The sequence below is a fragment of the Schistocerca piceifrons genome, chromosome 4, assembly GCF_021461385.2.
Source record: "Schistocerca piceifrons isolate TAMUIC-IGC-003096 chromosome 4, iqSchPice1.1, whole genome shotgun sequence".
Classification (NCBI taxonomy): domain Eukaryota; kingdom Metazoa; phylum Arthropoda; class Insecta; order Orthoptera; family Acrididae; genus Schistocerca; species Schistocerca piceifrons.
Genome location: NC_060141.1, coordinates 89427132 through 89447406, shown reverse-complemented (window position 1 = coordinate 89447406; position 20275 = coordinate 89427132). Strand labels below are relative to the sequence as shown.

At 41.1% G+C, this 20275-nt stretch overlaps 1 protein-coding gene across 1 annotated transcript in view; it reads right to left on the bottom strand.

Moving 5' to 3' along the window:
- The window catches only part of LOC124795618 (Down syndrome cell adhesion molecule-like protein Dscam2), a 594927-nt gene that overhangs the window by 104440 nt on the left and 470212 nt on the right, over window positions 1-20275 (bottom strand). The window contains exon 15 of the mRNA XM_047259690.1: window positions 3197-3349. Within this exon, the coding sequence (XP_047115646.1) occupies window positions 3197-3349 (153 nt within the window). The remainder of the gene's footprint in view (window positions 1-3196; window positions 3350-20275) is intronic.

Sequence of the window (20275 nt, the reverse complement as noted above, 5' to 3'; positions counted from 1 at the left end):
TGAAAGGAATTTTTCAATTATGAAACCAAATAACTCATGATCATGTGGCAAACTGAGAGATGAAAACCAGAAAAACTGTCTGCATCTGTCTGCCTGACAAAAATTTGTGCAATATACAAATCTTATTGTCTTCAGTGTGCCAAAAATAATTAAATAATACCGAAAATTTGTTTTGTTTGTAATAAATGTTCTTGGGACATATGAAACAAAATCACACACCACATGTGGAGCTTTCACAGTTTCTCTTCCTTTTCTCTCTTTCCGCTCAGAGAGTGTGACATGGTACAGAGGGAAGTGTGAACTTGGGTAAGAGACACGCACACTGTGCGCAAGAAGAGTCCTCGGTTGTCCCTGTCTTATTGAATAATTTATGTGGGGTAACTCATCACTTAGAAATAGAGCACTGATTGTACAAAAATGACCAATAAGAATAATTTGTGGTGTTCACCTGCAGTCATCAAGTATGAACTCCATCCAAGCTTTAGGCACTTTAACTGCACCATCACAATACATATATTCCCTTATGACATTCATGATAAATAATTCACCATAAGTTGAGAAGAATAGTGATGTCCATACCAACAACACCAGAGGAAAAACTGATCTATATTGCCTGTTATTAAAGCTGTTGGTGATGAAGAAAAATAAAATGTGCAGCAACAAAAGTTTTTCAAGGGAGGGAGGGAGAGGGAGTAAACTGACTTGTTACACATCATTTTGGTAAAAGAATCATTCAAAAGATATACGGAACACATAACTAACAAATTAACAAACATTCACAAAGCCTGCCAAATCAAGGCAGCAAGGAAAATGTTGTAGCTGTAGTGGGCCATATGATTTATTTAGCTGCTTAATTATCTTGCATGAGTTTTGAGTATACTACTGTAGCCCTTAGACAAGGGAGTAAAGCAACAGTGAAACATGTGGTTTCCCTACCTCTGGAAAAGACAAGAGAGCCAACTGTCATTGCGCAAGGTGACACTTGGTCAGTTTTTGGACTCACGTGGTGTAGTGCTAAGAGATTATGCTTATGAGGCACAAAATAGCTCAGAACCATAATATCGAAATCTTGAGATGAGATTAGACTACGCTGTAAAGACAAAGTCTTGTGAGAAGCTTCCCGGGGTGATATTTTTGCTACCTACCATAGATGTAGCTCATTCTGCAAGGAATACACTTGTACATGCTGCTTCTTTCTGCTTCAAAAATGATGACAAGGTGATTTTTACAGCTGGAATGTTTCCTGAATGGCCAGAATGCAGATTTCTACAACCAAGGTCTCCATCATGTCATTCACCATTATGAAAAATGTATCACATTGAAGTGTGAATATGAAGAGAAATATTAGCATGATCGCCAAGTTTCTTGATCACAGCTTAATTTATTTTTAGGTGGTAATTAATATTTTATTACAAAATGTATTTTCATTTTGTGAGTATGGATTGATGTCAGCTGTTTGTGACAAAATTTGTGCCTAACTGGGATTCGAACCTGGATTTCCCACTTATCAGCAAGTGGTCACCTTGACAAATTTGGCTATCTGAGCATACCTCCAGAACCAACTCAAACTTCCATGTCATGGAATTCACAATCCTTATGATAGCAAATTTTGTGATTCCCGCACAGGGAAAGACAAATATTTTACCGTCATTTTAGCCTGTTGAGCCATGGATACATCGATGATGGTTACAATATCTTGTGTCCATATGGTGTCTGTATATTACATTACAATGCATGCATGTCTGAATGAAACTGTAATGTGAAGACACAGACACAGAATAACCCCTACCTCTCATGAGCTTGATGTTCCATGATCCACACAGTTACATCAGATTCAATACAGCATTAAATGTTACACTGCATGCCAAAAATTCTCTGCACAGTCATCTGTAGCATTATTTAATCCAAATAGGCCTCTTTATGACACAAGAAAATTACAACAATTATCTGCACCAGTAAAATTTTTTATCAATATCCTAACACAATTCAAGGGTTTCAGCCACTGCCGCAAGTGGATACAGATGTTCTCAAATATATTTATGCTTTATGCAGCCATTTGTCTTGTTTGCATTTTATTTTGAAGATAAAACTTTCAAGGTAACCAAGAGAATAGCAACTGTCATCCAACAGTTACCTACTTCCATAGTATTAGAACTAAGAGAAAACAAACTTACAGCCTACAAATACAGAGTGAGCAGATAGAACTTCACAGTGAGTAGTGTCCTTGATATTCACAACTTTATTTTGCTTTAAGGCAGTAGCAGTACCAGACTTCATTTCAGGCTTTTTATGAATTTGAAGACCAGCATCCTATGCACCTGCAACAACATGCATACAGCAGGCTATTAAGTTTTTGTAGGCAATGCATTGTGTAAAGTGTTTACATAATGGCTTGCTGTACGCAACTTACTGGAGCAACTACAAAATGAAATGCAATCCCGATGACTTGCTACAGCTAACAAACATACACATGTGAGCCACTGTATGTGGCTGAGAAAGAGGGCAGACCCCCTTGAAATGTATCCTGGGTATTAAAAAAGAAAATTTGACTGACACAGGTAACAGTCATCTCTATTACTGTTCATTTGATACAACATCCATATTTGAGTCCAATGGCAAACCACCTTCACTAATGCCTTAACAAGGAGGCATGCACAAGGTCCTTCTTAATGTATGCCAAAAGCTTACTAGTGACTGGGAATTTTCCTCCTGTTTCTTATCCAACACTGAATGCCGAATTCACAGTAGTTTTGTCCTCAACAATTGAGAGCACAAATAAAATTCAGGCAAAACAATAAAAAGCTGTAATATTTGTTGTTGGGAAGATGATAATAAAATGAGGATAATTCTGGGATCATGAAGTTAACCGGTTTATCAGTTGCATATTCCATCATCACTTACACGATATAGTTTGGTGATATGTACTGAGATAATTTATGGTTATTAACTTTATCTGCATTTCAATGTGCCTGCATTCTTTTATTTGCAAATGAAACCACATACAAGAAAAGACTATTTTGTTTCTATGGAATATGAGTTGCCAGAAGCAAATTTAGCGTTGCTATCTTCCAGGAATTTGATTTAATTTTTCTGCATAAGTTATCAAAGATTTTGGTAGCCCTTCTGAGTTACAGTGAATTTTAATGAAGTAGTCTGAAAGTAGGTCTTACGGAAAACAGTCAAGGAAATTATTTACCATGCCAAAGATCATCAAGAAGAGGTTCATAGTGCAGCTTGTAGCCTTGCAGAACACCATTGCTGTGTGATGTGGGTGGTGGCTGCCAGCTGACTTGTACAGAATGGGAAGACAAACCAACACAGCGCACATCCTCAGGTGGCATACTTGGAACTGAAACATTAAACTAGCATAATTATACCAATATTTTGCACTTTGATTTACAAAATACTGAAACTATTTTGAACATGACACAAAAATCTACACAAAAAAATAGAAAGACTATACCTGAAATAAAAAATACATCATTCTCGCTTCTAACAAGTGTAAGCATGTGTCAAGGAAATGAAAATGGAATTCCATGCAAACTAGGCAGTAGGACTCGGTATGTCTCCAGCCTCCCCTTCCCTTCCTCCTGCCTCCCCCCCCCCCCCCCCCACCCCACCCCCAAAAAAAATCTCCCTTCCTCTCTCTTTCTCTCTCTCTCTCTCTCTCTATCTCTCTCTCTCTCTCACACACACACATATACACTGGATGCACTATCTCAGATAAAGCAAAAACATGAAGCTATACAAAAGCACTGCAATGTTAAAGTCCAACAAGAAGATTTAGTCAATAGGAACGTAAGTGGCCAAACACTCTCCTATAGTTCATAACTAAGAGGAATATACAAGGAGAGAATAACTGGGAGAGAAATCTATCTTAAGAAGGAAACACAAAATTACACTTAAGTTTTGAAAAAGTAGCTGTGCCTTAAATGACAACATGGCATGTAGGACTAGAACATTTATTGTCAAACACATAATGCACATGGACAAAAGATATGAGAGAGAAAAGCAAAACTACACACTGCACAGAAAAACATAATACTGACATTCATGCACTGTAAAAACTACACTACCAGCAAGTCTAACACACCAAAATAAAGAAAGAACAAAGCTGAATTAATTTCAGAATGGAAAAAGTTATTTACACAGAGAAGAAGAGAAGGACCAATCACCAAAAATACTGGAACAGCAGAATTTTGTCACACACAGTGGTAGCAAGAGAGGCAGATTGTATTCCCAAGTGTTGAAACAGGATTCACTTAGGAGTGTTTTTCATTATACTCTCCTATGCTGCAAACAATCTTCTTAAAAACAACAAATTTCCACATTATACCATATATGTGAACCAGATTAATGTTTTTAGCAATTTGCTGGTCTTCAAGTTCAGTAAAGAGCAATGGAGTTCAGAAATAAATTGTGAGTCATATGCAGCAGCCACTTATGTCATGGTAATGATGATGACTCGTTATGGCATGCACTGCTCAAGACATGACAATCTGTGACAGCCCAACAGTCACTGTCCAATCATGGATATTGGTTACAGTGCAGTTACATATGTGCTTAGTGGTGTGGCTCCAGTTTGTCGAATAGTTGACTTCAGAAATATCTGTTATGTGAACATCAGCTACAGCTGAACAGCTCGTTAAGATTAGGTACTGATCTGCAGGTAACTAGCACACTGAAGAAATAAAATTCCTATTTCATAAGCAAAATTTCAATTTCATAAGTAAATGGAACAGTCTGGTGAAGATACAGTTTTAGGATCTGTTGCTGGATTACACTGTGTAAACTCCACAATATTCAATTGAAGCCACTCCACAAAATTCTCAGGTGGTTGCTTCTGTTGGCAAGTAACGGCTGTCAGCATCCACACTTTTCACTGGAGTTGCTTCACGATGGTATGTGTTGAGAATCTCCTACTGAGAACTGAGGTGTGGCTTTCCACATGTGCACATGGTCACTAGTGTTAGTTCAGGGCTTCACTGTGGCTGGGAGCCAAAACAAAACTGGTTCTATGTGGGCTCTCTGCTGTTTTAAAAATTGTTTTTTGTTTGAAATTTTTGTTCTGCTTCGCAAGATCTGATGGCAGAAAGTGTAGGTTTACAGACTAAATTGAGTGGGGATACAAAATCTCTATTCACAAAGTTGTCTGTCACGTGAATGTGTATCCTGAGCACAGAAATTGTTCTGCTACTTCTGATTTGTCTAGTTGTCCCAGATATCTATGGCAAGGGTGTTCACTGCACCACTCTTGCACCATGAAAAACTTACCAATACAGACATTCCACACTGATGCAGAATATTATTCATGCCTTGTTTTCCAAGGCTGTGCTTGTCTTTGTCAGGATACCCAAAGTTGCTCAGTTTTTCGAGTGGAGAAAAGACAATTATAATACCAGTTCTCCCTCACATTGGGGACTGAGTTATGTGTTCCTCCTTCCCAACCAATCTTTCTTTATGCCCTGAGCAAGGAACTTAGGTGCTGATAGCTAGAGATCGTTTTTCTTCCACTTTTAAGTATTTCTATTGGCAGTACTTGGAATTTTGCTGCCTGAAGGTAATTACTAGCCAGTCATTTTGTCTCCTTGTAATTTAAAAGTTTTCTCAACTGAATTTTACTCTTAATAATTTTAACACTGTGTCAAGTGACTATTCTTTCAGTTCATGAAAAATTTCTACTGAAGTACAGCAAGAAGGCCATGGAGAGTGGATGCCTCCACTTCTTTATAGTGTTACCTGGGCCTGACTCATTTCAGCTGGAACGTTTGATTAATTTGTTTTTCTGAATTGCTGAAGTGCACTGGTGTGAGTTGGCTTACAGTACATGCTGTGTCCCAGCATTTTGTTGGCTTTCCTTCATACCACTGGGTCCAGCAAGGGTAATGTGCCATCTTTTACTGCATCTGTTGCAAACTTAATATGAGATAGAGTAAATTTAGCTGCTGAAGAAATGTAGGTAATATTTCTGGTTCCTCAGAACACATCTCAAATGTGTCATCAATGTTCAAACAAAATTAGGATAGTACTAAGGGGTGAAACTTCCAAATGGAATTACTATATAAAGATTGCCACACTTTGAGCATTGGGATTTACTAAATATGAGGCATGTCTGGAAAGTAAGTGACATTCTGGAAAGAAACTCATAAAATATTTTTCTTCAAGCCAAAATTTATTTTTACAAGACAGAGAATTTCTTAAACTATTTTTCCACACAGATGCACTGTTTTCTGCTTGTTGAGTTCCTTCTCAGAGTTGGAACAAGCAATGCAGTATGATACTGTGAAAAACTGAGAAAACTTTGGCATGCAATTCAAAACAAAATGTGTGGGCTGCTTCATGCCAATGCACATTTTCAATCTGCTGCTGTAACTGAAAACCTTATTCAACAATTCAGTTGGGAGCAGTTTGATCATCCCCATACAGTCCCAATCTCTCACCTACTCACCACAACTTGATCTTAAACTTGAAGCATGATTTTGAAGGTAGGCACTCTAACAGTGATGACATAGAAAATGGTGTTCACCTGTGGCTGTCTTCACTGATGGCATTTTTCTGTGAAGAGAGCACAGAAAAGATGGTTTTCCACTATGAAAAATGTCTGAACAATGGAGGCAATGTTTTTTTCCTGCAAAAATAAATTTTGGTTTGAAGAAATGTTTTTATCAGTTATTTTTCCAAAATGGCACTTACTTTCTGGACTGGCCTTGTACCAGCAACTACCACTTCAAGTAGTTGAGCAGTTGCCCAAATAATGTTGTGAGGTTAAAATAATGTGGTCTAGTGGCAGAACTCAGAACTGTATATTAAACAGGGCAGAACTGAGAAATGTATATTAAACAGATCTGCCAAGAATTCCAAACTATCACATCAGCAGAGTTTGGTGTTAGCAGTCACTGTGAGAGGACCAACATTGACAGGTGTGGCAACACATAAATAAAATAAATTAATATGAATTCTTATTTTCAGAATGAATTTTCGCTATGGAATAGAGAGCAAGCTGTTGGAAAACATACTGACATAACAAAATCAAACAAAGAAAAATTCTGGATGGAATGTCACAATATTAAGCCTTGTTTACACTGTGGCAACAGCTTGCAACATTGTGACATGTAGCAGTGCCGCACACTGCAGTGACGTATGCTGTGACATGATTCATGCAACACAGATGACACCTTGTGTTGTGTCGCAAGCTGCCGCGGCTAGTTCCCAAGCTGAGTGGATTCGTATGCGACATTTTCTGTGTGGCAGCACTAAATTCAAAAACATGGAGCTGTCAATGAAAAGTCTTTTAGAGTTCATAGACAACCACAAACAATCCGCGCTGTGGGACGTACATAAAAGCAATTATAAAAATAATGTTATAAAAAAGAGATGTTATATGGAACCTCGGTTCAAAATATGAAATTGTGGAGAGCACAGTGAAGATGAAGATTAAGAAACTGAGAAGTGCATTTCATTGTGCAACAAATTTAAAAAAAAACATGGCTCAGTGCTTAATATGGAAAGGAAATGGTTATCGTATGAATCACTCAAATTTATTCTCAATGTGACGGAACCACATGCAGGAATGGACAGCTCAGTTGTGTCACGACAGTTCAATAACTACACCTATTTTACAACTGACTGCTGTAGTATACCAACACATACGCAGTGAAAACAGTAATTTGCGTCTACAACTGCCATAAGCATAATGGTAAATGATTTTATTTTTAGTTTATATATTCACTTTGTCTTGGCAGGACATGTAATTTGTACATGCTTGCCATCTATCACTCCTATACAGTGAGGGAATTTCCACTTCATCTGTGAGCCTTCTTGAAATATTCTCCTCTTCGATCATCATTTTGTTTTCTGTTGATTTTCATTTCCATTGTTAACAGCATGTACAATGACAAACTAAGCCGCCACTGCAGTCACTTGATCACCTATGCTCCTACAAGACCGACTCAGTGTGGCACAGATTCTGTTGCTTTGGTATAAATTAACCTACCCCATGCAATATACGCTGCAAGATCTTGCCTTTTGTAGCATACTACTAGATGACACACAGCACATTTTTGTAGCATGTCACAGTGTTGCAAGGCATTGCCCCAGAATAAACAAAGCGTTATGAAAAGGATACTTGTTACTCGCCATATGGCAGAGATGTTGAGTTGCAGATAGGTACAACAAAAAGACTGTCACAAAGTGAGCTTTCATACACCAAGGTCTTCGTTGAATATAGAGTCACATACTCAGGCAAATGCTACTTGCTTCAGTAGCCAGAGTCTGTGGTCCTGTGAGTGTGAGTTGTGTTTGCGTGAGTGAGCGTGTGTATGTTGCCTATATCCAACAAAGGCCTTGTTGACCAAAAGCTCACTTTCCGACAGTCTGTTTGTTGTGCCTACCTGAGACTTTCTGAAGAAGAGAAATTTGTTAACATCGAGTATAGATTTAAGTGTCAGGAAGTCGTTTCTGAAAGTATTTGTATGGAGTGTAGCCATGTATGGAAGTGAAACATGGACGATAACCAGTTTGGACAAGAAGAGAATAGAAGCTTTCGAAATGTGGTGCTACAGAAGAATGCTGAAGATAAGGTGGCTAGATCACGTAACTAATGAGGAGGTATTGAATAGGATTGGGGAGAAGAGAAGTTTGTGGCACAACTTGACTAGAAGAAGGGATCGGTTGGTAGGACATGTTTTGAGGCATCAAGGGATCACAAATTTAGCATTGGAGGGCAGCATGGAGGGTAAAAATCGTAGAGGGAGACCAAGAGATCAATACACTAAGCAGATTCAGAAGGATGTAGGTTGCAGTAGGTACTGGGAGATGAAGAAGCTTGCACAGGATAGAGTAGCATGGAGAGCTGCATCAAACCAGTCTCAGGACTGAAGACCACAACAACAACAACAACAACACCTGAGACTTAGCATCTCTGCTTTATGGTGAGTAGTAACTGTCATTTGCATAATATTGCGACATAATAAAATTGTGTGCTAGTATGGCACTCAAAGCTGGACCCTCGCCACTTGTGAACAGTGCCCTACCAACTGCAATATCAAGGTATGCCTTATAGTTTCAATCTGTCAGCTCTTCCCTCTTGTTTTTCCAACTATAGGTTCTTCTCCAGACTCTGCTAGACTGACACAGTTGGTAAAAAAGAATAACACAGAGAAATGTACTAGTAGACTGAAGCACTGAAGTAGATATGTATGTTTATCTGGATAACTCTACAAAATCCACGGGTCTGTGTTCTAATCATCCTCTAACATAAAGATTTAATTGACCAAGTAGTTTCATAACAGCAGATACTCCACTGCAGAGTGAAATATTTATTCTGGAAACAGTCTCTTTTTATCCCACTGCTAAGCCATGAAGTGTGCCACAAGGCATGCTCTGTCAGTGATTGTGGCATTTTTATGTAAATATTTGTCTATGTTAGTAATGAAAAGGGATTAAAAAGTACTTTGCTTTTTTCATCTTTTGTTATTCCTTAGTAGTAACCCTCAATGTCTGAAGAAAATTAGCTATTCCTTCATCAGCAGGACCACTGGACATTGGGTAGGACACAACGAAATATAATAGCTATGACTGCTGCTTGTTCTGTTGTTGTACGCAAGTCTTTTGACTGCTATAAAAGCTGTCCCCTCAGTCAGTGTCTTTCTCATTCAACAGTGGAAAATGCATAGAGATGTTACCTTAGCACTATGATTGGTGAGTTCACATCAAGCCCAAGCCTGAAGGTTTGAGTTTCTTTAGCTGCAAGAAACAAGCAGGCCAATCTTACGTACAATGTCTACCAAGCTTCAAGGCATGAGTCAAGATATGGCTGTAGTCACTCACACGGAATCAGCCTTATGATATGACATTCCACACAGGATGTGTCTGAATAGTGGATACCTGCTGAAGCTCTCAAACTGGATGATCTCTCACCCAAAAACTTCCTCTTGATTGCTCAATACACGGAAATGACAGAGATGCAAAAAATCATACCACAGTAGACATATATATACACTCCTGGAAATTGAAATAAGAACACCGTGAATTCATTGTCCCAGGAAGGGGAAACTTTATTGACACATTCCTGGGGTCAGATACATCACATGATCACACTGACAGAACCACAGGCACATAGACACAGGCAACAGAGCATGCACAATGTCGGCACTAGTACAGTGTATATCCACCTTTCGCAGCAATGCAGGCTGCTATTCTCCCATGGAGACGATCGTAGAGATGCTGGATGTAGTCCTGTGGAACGGCTTGCCATGCCATTTCCACCTGGCGCCTCAGTTGGACCAGCGTTCGTGCTGGACGTGCAGACCGCGTGAGACGACGCTTCATCCAGTCCCAAACATGCTCAATGGGGGGCAGATCCGGAGATCTTGCTGGCCAGGGTAGTTGACTTACACCTTCTAGAGCACGTTGGGTGGCACGGGATACATGCGGACGTGCATTGTCCTGTTGGAACAGCAAGTTCCCTTGCCGGTCTAGGAATGGTAGAACGATGGGTTCGATGATGGTTTGGATGTACCGTGCACTATTCAGTGTCCCCTCGACGATCACCAGTGGTGTACGGCCAGTGTAGGAGATTGCTCCCCACACCACGATGCCGGGTGTTGGCCCTGTGTGCCTCGGTCGTATGCAGTCCTGATTGTGGCGCTCACCTGCACGGCGCCAAACACGCATACGACCATCATTGGCACCAAGGCAGAAGCGACTCTCATCGCTGAAGACGACACGTCTCCATTCGGCCCTCCATTCACGCCTGTCGCGACACCACTGGAGGCGGGCTGCACGATGTTGGGGCGTGAGCGGAAGACGGCCTAATGGTGTGCGGGACCGTAGCCCAGCTTCATGGAGACGGTTGCGAATGGTCCTCGCCGATACCCCAGGAGCAACAGTGTCCCTAATTTGCTGGGAAGTGGTGGTGCGGTCCCCTACGGCACTGCGTAGGATCCTACGGTCTTGGCGTGCATCCGTGCGTCGCTGCGGTCCGGTTCCAGGTCGACGGGCACATGCACCTTCCGCCGACCACTGGCGACAACATCGATGTACTGTGGAGACCTCACGCCCCACGTGTTGAGCAATTCGGCGGTACGTCCACCCGGCCTCCCGCATGCCCACTATACGTCCTCACTCAAAGTCCGTCAACTGCACATACGGTTCACGTCCACGCTGTCGCGTCATGCTACCAGTGTTAAAGACTGCGATGGAGCTCCGTATGCCACGGCAAACTGGCTGACACTGACGGTGGCGGTGCACAAATGCTGCACAGCTAGCGCCATTCGACGGCCAACACCGCGGTTCCTGGTGTGTCCGCTGCGCCGTGCGTGTGATCATTGCTTGTACAGCCCTCTCGCAGTGTCCGGAGCAAGTATGGTGGATCTGACACACCGGTGTCAATGTGTTTTTTTTTCCATTTCCAGGAGTGTATATATATATAACGAGTCGGTCGACTCTGAGAGGTGCCAGATCCTCATTCATCTCCTTCTTGCTATCATACTTTGCTCTTAGCATCATAAACAGACACAAGCCCCTATCACACAGGTTTTTATACTGATTATGGTTGCACTGGATACATAGAATCTGTTTGTCACAGTAGCAGCAAGAATATCACACAGGCCATGTTGCAGATCCAAATGAAGTACTCCTAGCAGGCATACTGAGATACCTGAGCGTGTCCACTTTTGGACAACAGGACAACAGGTATCAACACAACAAGAGTGGCTATTACAGCAGCAATCTGTAACTTACTAACTAAATTCCTTTGGCCGCAATGGGGGCATAGAGTATCTAGCAGAACTTACCAACTATCTCTGTCCCTGACATTTCCTCATTTGTGCTCTGGTCTTTCTAATTCTGTTTACTTTCCCTTCTCACCCTCTTTCATGTACATGATGTTTCTGTTTTGCCATATCAGATACAACTGTTTGAATGCAGTCTTTTTTTATGTGGTTCTTTACATTTTCTCCAGCTCTACCATCTTCCGTCACCAACTACCCAGATATAAGAATGAGTTGATAGTCTCAACCTGCTGCTCCCCTGTAAACAGAGGCACTTCCCATATTCCCAGAATTTACTCTCATTTCCTTTGTTTTATCTATATTTATCTTGAGGCCAGCAATCTCAGCTTGTTTTGGAATTTAATTTAACTTTCATATCTGCTAGCATTTGAGCTAATAGGACTGTCATCTGTGAAATCCAAATCCTCCGGACATTCATGGATCCCCATCAGATTTCTCTTCTCGTGCCTGTTGTGACTCTTCTTATAACTGAGTCAAGGACAAATAGAATAAGTATTGGTGGCAAAAGACATCCCTGCTGGTCACACAACATTTGTAGTGATCAAAAAGGTCTTTGATGTTGGTTAGAATCTTTTGTGGCCTACCATACTAGTGCAACACCTGCCACTGCACTTAATGTTTCATAGAAATGAAGGCCTTTTCAAAATCAATGATCCAGGAACATGGTAGCCTGGAATTCTTTACTTTACTTCAGAAACAGAGTTTTGTAACTGTCTAAAGCTGCTGCTGGTTATGGGTTTAAAGAGAATAAACATCAAAGGTCATCAGTCTCATATTCACTCCCCAGGAAGGAGAGTAAAGTCCATGTGCAAGTGAGAGAAAGTTTTCTAAATATTTATGTAGTGTGTATTTGAGGCAGAATGTGGGTACCAAACCAGCATTCTCCTAGGGGAATGTGGGAAACCACCTAAACTCCATACCCAAGCTGGCTGGCACCCCAGCCATTGTTGTTAATCTGTGGGGAAGATCTGAAACAGGGATAGCATAGCACCCCATTCGGAAGCAGACGCTTCAATGAACTTGGCTGTCTGGGCAGGTAAATATCTCAAGAGAGGGAAGAATTGCCAAGCTACGCACACAGAGTTGTAGTGGCAAATTTGAAGGAAATTAGAAGCTAAATCATCTTGTGCAATACCTCTCCCATCTATCCTCAGGTAGTATATTTTTTCAACTTGCCTTATACTTTTACTTTCATACACTTGAGCATGCAATGATATAATCAACAAAAGATTGGCAGAATACGTGATTAACAAGCTATCACTTTTGTGGTTTTTGTGAAAAAGTGTGGCAGCAGCCATCACACAGAAAATCTTCAGTGAGCATGTGGACTGTATGCGTACTGGAAGTGTTTTGCAAACATCAAAATGTCTTACATGGAATTTTGTTGAGGTAAGCAAGGGAAAGTACCTGTCAGAGAGATGACTCTAACATGTCAACCATACATCACAAATAAATGATATCTTCCCAGTGGGAAACTGCAAAACCATCAAGGTCTCCCGGCAAATAACACCACACTGATCTTTCCACTGTTTATTGGTGTATAAGCTTTCATTGGTACATTGGCAGTGAATGCTCATGAAACTAGCATGACGTTTAAAAGTGCAACTTTGCTCTATTAAATGAAATTGTATTCCTAGTAGTGATAATTAATTTTAACTTATTATCATCTACTATTTTAAAAGGACAAGACAAGACATCACAGGAAGAAATTTTCTGAGTGGTACATGATATGAAGGGTCAGTTTTTACTTTATTTTATAGAGGCTTACAATGGCATTCAAATGCAAACTCTGGCAGTTATAACAACTCATTTCCATTTATAACAACAATGTACAATCTGACTTTGCTTCTATATGTACAATTATACTCTCAAAAGCACTGTGAAGTGCATGGCATACGGTACTTCCAGCTGTATTATGTATTAGGTTTCCTTTTCATTCCATTCACATATCGAGTGTGGGAAGAATAATTGTTTAAATGCATCTGTGTATACTATAATTAACTTAATTTTGTTTCTGCAATCCCTATGGGAGCAAGATGTAGGAGTTCGTAGCATATTCCTTAATCAGTTGCCAGCCTCCATTGGTGAAGTGCCAAGAGAGTGGTGAGTCACATATGTAGCTTTTGTGTTTGTTTTCATAGTTTAATTCTCAAGTTACTAGTAGGAGGATGGAGTGCGTGCTGCATGCAATTGCAGGAGGAGCTGGCTGCAGTTCATGAACAACCATTGCCAGCTATCCGGAGGCTGCTACCTTGGGATGTGAAGGCAGTGGAGAAACAGGCGCATTGCATGGGACACCTCAGGCATTGCTTCTTTTGCCAATGGGCTCTGCTATTGAGGCAACTTCTAGTGTAGCCAACATGGGGGATTCGTGCTCATGCAGGGTGAGTGGTGGCTTGTTAAGCGGGTTTGTCACTTGATGCGGAGAGTCAGTGTCGAGGCTGGCAGTCTGACCTCGCCCATTCGCTTTGAGTGGACAGGAGACCACTCCTTCATCAGGGTCCGATTAGGCACATGGTGGGGAAGGGTTTACTAGTTATTGGAAGCTCTAAATTAAGCATGTTCTGGAGCCTTTTAGGGAAATAATGTCCAAAGCTGGAAAGAATTTCAATGTGCATTCAGTGTGTCTGCCAGGTTGTCTCATTCAAGATGTGGAGGAGGCCCTGCCTTTGGCTAATGAGGGTGCAGGGTGCAATAGTCTGCAAGCTGACACAATGACGCCTGTCACTTGGGTTCTGAGGACATCCTCAGTTCCTATGGTGGTTGGTGGAAGTGATGAAGAATGCAAGCAGAGTTAACAATTTGCAGGATTGGGTTTGCATCAGAGTGGAAGGTCCCAACCAGATGCGCTGTTGATTCTCTGATGGTCGTGGCAGCACATTTCTGGACCTGCGTCATAGTGTGCAGAGCTGTAGGATTCCACTTGATAGGTCAGGGATGCATTACACAAAGGAAGCAGCTACTGAAGTAATGGAATATTTGTGGAAAGCACATGGGCGATTTTTAAGGTACGTAGTAGTTTCAGTTTTGTATTCGACAAGGTTGCAAGCAGCGACTGTGGGCTGCCATCGTAAGAGGAACCACCTCTAAGATATGCACATCATGTGGCTCCAACGACTAGAGTCTGTTTGCTGTTGAGCCAGTAGCCCAGGCTTATGGTGCTGCTCATTGCTTGCTGTACCTTGTAGCTGTTCATATTGCACCATTGCAAACCCAAAGTGACTCAGTTTGTTTTCCAATATTGAGTGGTTACTGATTTGGAACTGTTGTATTTCTTCGCTGACTTCACTGTATCCTGGACTTGTTAGTGCTTCATTCATTTTGTGAACTCAGTCTATTGTGACCTTAATAGGAACATGTGTGTTTCCCTGTGGTTTGGTGTACCCACCAAAACACACACAGGATAGAAAACTGATGCCCTCTGACGGGCATATGCAGACAGCTGAATCAGAGCATACAGAAAGTAAACACTTCAATTGTCAAAATTTTAAAAGTAAATTATTGAAGTATTCATAACAGAGCTCCTGAATACTGCCTTCCAGGAAATTTCTTGTGTTTAAATTATTCTTTAGACCGAGAGCTTGCTGAAATTTGAAGTAGAAAGCTCTGAATATTTAGCAATTAATGGAACATGTATTGGAAAGAGAAATTAAATGGGAAGTGTGACTGCAGTTGACAAAAATGTTCTCTCTTTTGTGGTTGTATTTGAGTGTGTCAGTGAAGTTATATGATGCATGTAACAGCTCTAGGAAATATGAAGTTATCGGATGCATGTAATGGGTCTAGGCAATATGAAGTTAATTGCTGGATGTTTTTACTGGCCACCCGCCAGTTGCAGAAACACTCAGATCATGCAGTTGAAAGCAGTGGCAGATACAGGAAAACCTCAAGGAGAGGGCACTAAAGATATCTTGTGCTACCAACTGATTATAGGCATGTGCAAGACAATGCCATCTTATGATATAAAAAAGTTACAATTGTGGTTCTCTTACTTAAATGATGAATTCTATGCACCTATTCTTCCTGGCAAATTGGTTAATTTCATCGTCAGTAGGACAATCAATGTCAGGGTGAGTTTTCAACAGAGCTAAGCCATTAAGTCAATCCTCCTCCATTGTCAACCTCAGCCATGACTTTATATGCCACAATGTTGAAAAAATTCCTTCTACTTGTAGCAGTAGGTGTAGGTAGACAAGCAAATATTTTATACAGCATGTGCAAAGTAGGATAGTCAGATCTAGGACAAACAGACAATGCTTGCATAACAGAAACACAATCATTAAGGGCTTTTACACTTATTTGCTTGTATTGAAGAATCTCTCCCATTAGTCTCTTTTTAATCACAAAGAGTGATTCTTCTTCAAAGAATGAGTGGCAATGCGGGCACCCCCACAAGGGGGGGGGTCTGCACCTCCTATAAGTATTTGCCCCTGGTTGGAAGTGACTTTAACTGCCTGAGAATACATGGATCATATATCGGTTCACTGCAGGTGGTATGGACAGACTGTCTTGTAAAGTACTTTAGAAAATGTTTTCCGAAAACTGTTTTGAACAACTAGTTAGACAACCCACAAACAATGGAAATATTTTAGACCTTGTAGCTACAAACAGGCTTGACCTTATCGGCAGTGTCAGTATAGAAACAGGGATTGCAGTGATCATGTCATCATAGTGATGAAATCCATCAAGAATGCTAGAAGAATATTTTTGCTAGAAAAAAGCAGACAAGCAGTTGCTATCATCCCACTTAAGCAATGAATGGACTTCAATTAGTTCCAGTATGACGGATGTAGAGGTATTATGGCCAAAGTTTAAACTGGTGGTAAATCATGCTCTGGAGATGTATGTGACAAGTAAGTGGATTAAGGATGAAAAGGAACCTCTATGGGTTAATAACCAAATTTGGAAACTGTTGAGGAAAAAGAGATTGTTGCACTCTTGGTTTAAAAAAAATGCAGAAATGTTGACAAACAAAAGGTAGTAGAAATTCATGCGACCATAAGAAGAACAATGTGTGAAGCATACAACTACTTCCACCATCATATCTTTGAAAAAGAACTTGCCAAGAACCTGCGAAAATGCTGGTCATGCACAAGACCACTGAGAATATCAAAGGCTTCTATCCTGTCACCCATCAACCAGACTGGTGTGCCAGTAGAAGTCAGCAAAAGGAAAGCTGAAAATTTAAATTTCACATTTAAGTAATCATTCAAGCAAGTGGATTGTATGAACATACTGTCATCTGACTGCCAAAAGACACTCACAAGGAGGACATAGAAACTGGCATCCATGGCATAGAGAGCAGCTGAAAGAGTTGAAAACAAATAAGTCATTATGTCAAGATGGAATCCCAGTTTGGTTTCACAGAAAGTACTCTCTTAGTCTGTGTTTATCATGTATCTCTCACTCACCAAAATGTCCCAAGCAACTGGAAAAAAAGCATAGGCGACTCCTGTACATAAGACAAGTAAAAGAATTGAGCCACATAATTACAGACCCATATCCTTATCATCAGTTTGCTGCAGAATTCTAGAACACATTCTGAGTTCTAATATAATAAATTTCCTTGAGACAGAAAAACTTCTGTCCACAAATCAGCATCAATTTAAGAAGCATCACTCATGTGAAATTGAACTTGTCATTTTCTCACATGATATCCAACGAGTGATGGATGGAGGGACACAGGGAGATTCCACATCCTAGATTTCCAGAAAGTCTTTGACATGATGCCCCACTGCAGATTGCTGATGGATGTCTGAGCATGTGGATTAGATTGCTAGATATCTGAGAGGCATGGAGATTTTTTTAAGTGATAGAACCCAGTATGCAGTTCTCGATAGCAAGTGTTCATCAATGACCTGATGAACAGGGTGAGCAGAAATTTACTGCTGTTAGCTGATGACAATGTGGTGCATGGAAAGAAGTCATCGTTGAGGGACTGTAGGAATATACAAGAAGACTTAGGCGAAATTTTTAGTTGGTGTGATGAATGACAGTTTGCTCTAAATGTACAAAATGTAAGTTAATGCAAATGCATAGGAAAAACAGTCTTGTCAAATTCGAATACAGCACTAGTGGAATGCAACTTGACACAGTCACTTCAATTAAATATCTACGCATACCATTTCAAAGTGACGTGAAATGGAATGAGCACATCAGGTAGGTAGTAGGGAAGGTGAAGCTCAACTTCATTTTATTGGGAGAATGTTGGGAAAGTGTAACACATCCATAAAGGAAATGGCATATAGAATGCTAGTGCAAACACTTTTGAGTACTGTCCAAGAGTTTGGGATCCGAATCAGGTCAAATTAAAGGCATACAAAGGTAGGCTGCTAGATTTGTTATGGTAGGTTCAGTCAACACATAGGTTTTATGGAGATGTTTTTTGAACTCAAATGAGAATCCCTGGAGGGAAATGATGCTCCTACCACAATGCACTATTGCACAAATTTAGACAACTGGGATTTGAGGCTGACTGCACTATGATTATACTGCCATCAATGTACATTTTGCATAAGGACTATGAAGATAAGATGCAAGAAATTAGGGCTCACACAGAGGCTTTTAGAATCATTTTTCCTCCATTTATTTGTGAGTGGACTAGGAGAGGAAATGACTACTACCTGTACAAGATACCCTCCAACATGCAGCATACAAAAGTTTGCAGAGTATGGAATGTAGATGTAGATTGCTGGATCTTGAAACAAAGTTATTATACTTTCATGGGATCATTAGTGTAGATCTTCCAGTGTCTGCCATTTCAGGTTTTTCAGTCTTTCCTTGACACTCTTCCATAAATCAACCAACCTCTTATCTCTGTATTACTGTTATTTGTATATCAATATAATAGAGGGAAACATTCCACACGGGAAAAATATATTTAAAATCAAAGATGATGTGACTTACCATACGAAAGTGCTGGCAGGTCGATAGAAACACAAACAGACACATACATACACACAAAACTCAATCTTTCGCAACAAACTGTTGCCTCATCAGGAAAGAGGGAAGGAGAGGGAAAGATGAAAGGAAGTGGGTTTTAAGGGAGAGGGTAAGGAGTCATTCCAATCCCGGGAGCAGAAAGACTTACCTTAGGGGGAAAAAAGGACGGGTATACACTCGCACACACACACATATCCATCCACACATATACTGACACAAGCAGACATTTAAAGACAAAGCGTTTGGGCAGAGATGTCAGTCAAGGCGGAAGTGCAGAGGCAAAGATGATGTTGAATGACAGGTGAGGTATGAGTGGCGGCAACTTGAAATTAGCGGAGATTGAGCATGGTGGGTAACGGAAAGAGAGGATATATTGAAGAGCAAGTTCCCATCTCCGGAGTTCGGATAGGTTGGTGTTGGTGGGAAGTATCCAGATAACCCAGATGGTATAACACTGTGCCAAGATGTGCTGGCCGTGCACCAAGGCATGTTTAGCCACAGGGTGATCCTCATTACCAACAAACACTGTCTGCCTGTGTCCATTCATGCAAATGGACAGTTTGTTGCTGGTCATTCCCACATAGAATGCATCACAGTGTAGGCAGGTCAGTTGGTAAATCACGTGGGTGCTTTCACATGTGGCTCTGCCTTTGATCGTGTACACCTTCCGGGTTACAGGACTGGAGTAGGTGGTGGTGGGAGGGTGCATGGGACAGGTTTTACACCGGGGGCGGTTACAAGGATAGGAGGCAGAAGGTAGGGAAGGTGGTTTGGGGATTTCATAGGGATGAACTAACAGGTTACAAAGGTTAGGTGGACGGTGGAAAGACACTCTTGGTGGAGTGGGGAGGATTTCATGAAGGATGGATCTCATTTCAGGGCAGGATTTGAGGAAGTCGTATCCCTGCTGGAGAGCCACATTCAGAGTCTGGTCCAGTCCCGGAAAGTATCCTGTCACAAGTGGGGCACTTTTGTGGTTCTTCTGTGGGGGATTCTGGGTTTGAGGGGATGAGGAAGTGGCTCTGGTTATTTGCTTCTGTACCAGGTCGGGAGGGTAGTTGCGGGATGTGAAAGCTGTTGTCAGGTTGTTGGTGTAATGGTTCAGGGATTCCGGACTGGCAGCTGTCATAATGGAGGTACTGTTGCTTGTTGGTGGGTTTGATGTGGACGGACGTGTGAAGCTGGCCATTGGACAGGTGGAGGTCAACGTCAAGGAAAGTGGCATGGGATTTGGAGTAGGACCAGGTGAATCTGATGGAAACAAAGGAGTTGAGGTTGGAGAGGAAATTCTGGAGTTCTTCTACACTGTGAGTCCAGATCATGAAGATGTCATCAATAAATCTGTACCAAACTTTGGGTTGGCAGGCCTGGGTAACCAAGAAGGCTTCCTCTAAGTGACCCATGAATAGGTTGGCGTACGAGGGGCCATCCTGGTACCCATGGCTGTTCCCTTTAATTGTTGGTATGTCTGGCCTTCAAAAGTGAAGAAGTTGTGGGTCAGGATGAAGCTGGCTAAGGTGATGAGGAAAGAGGTTTTAGGT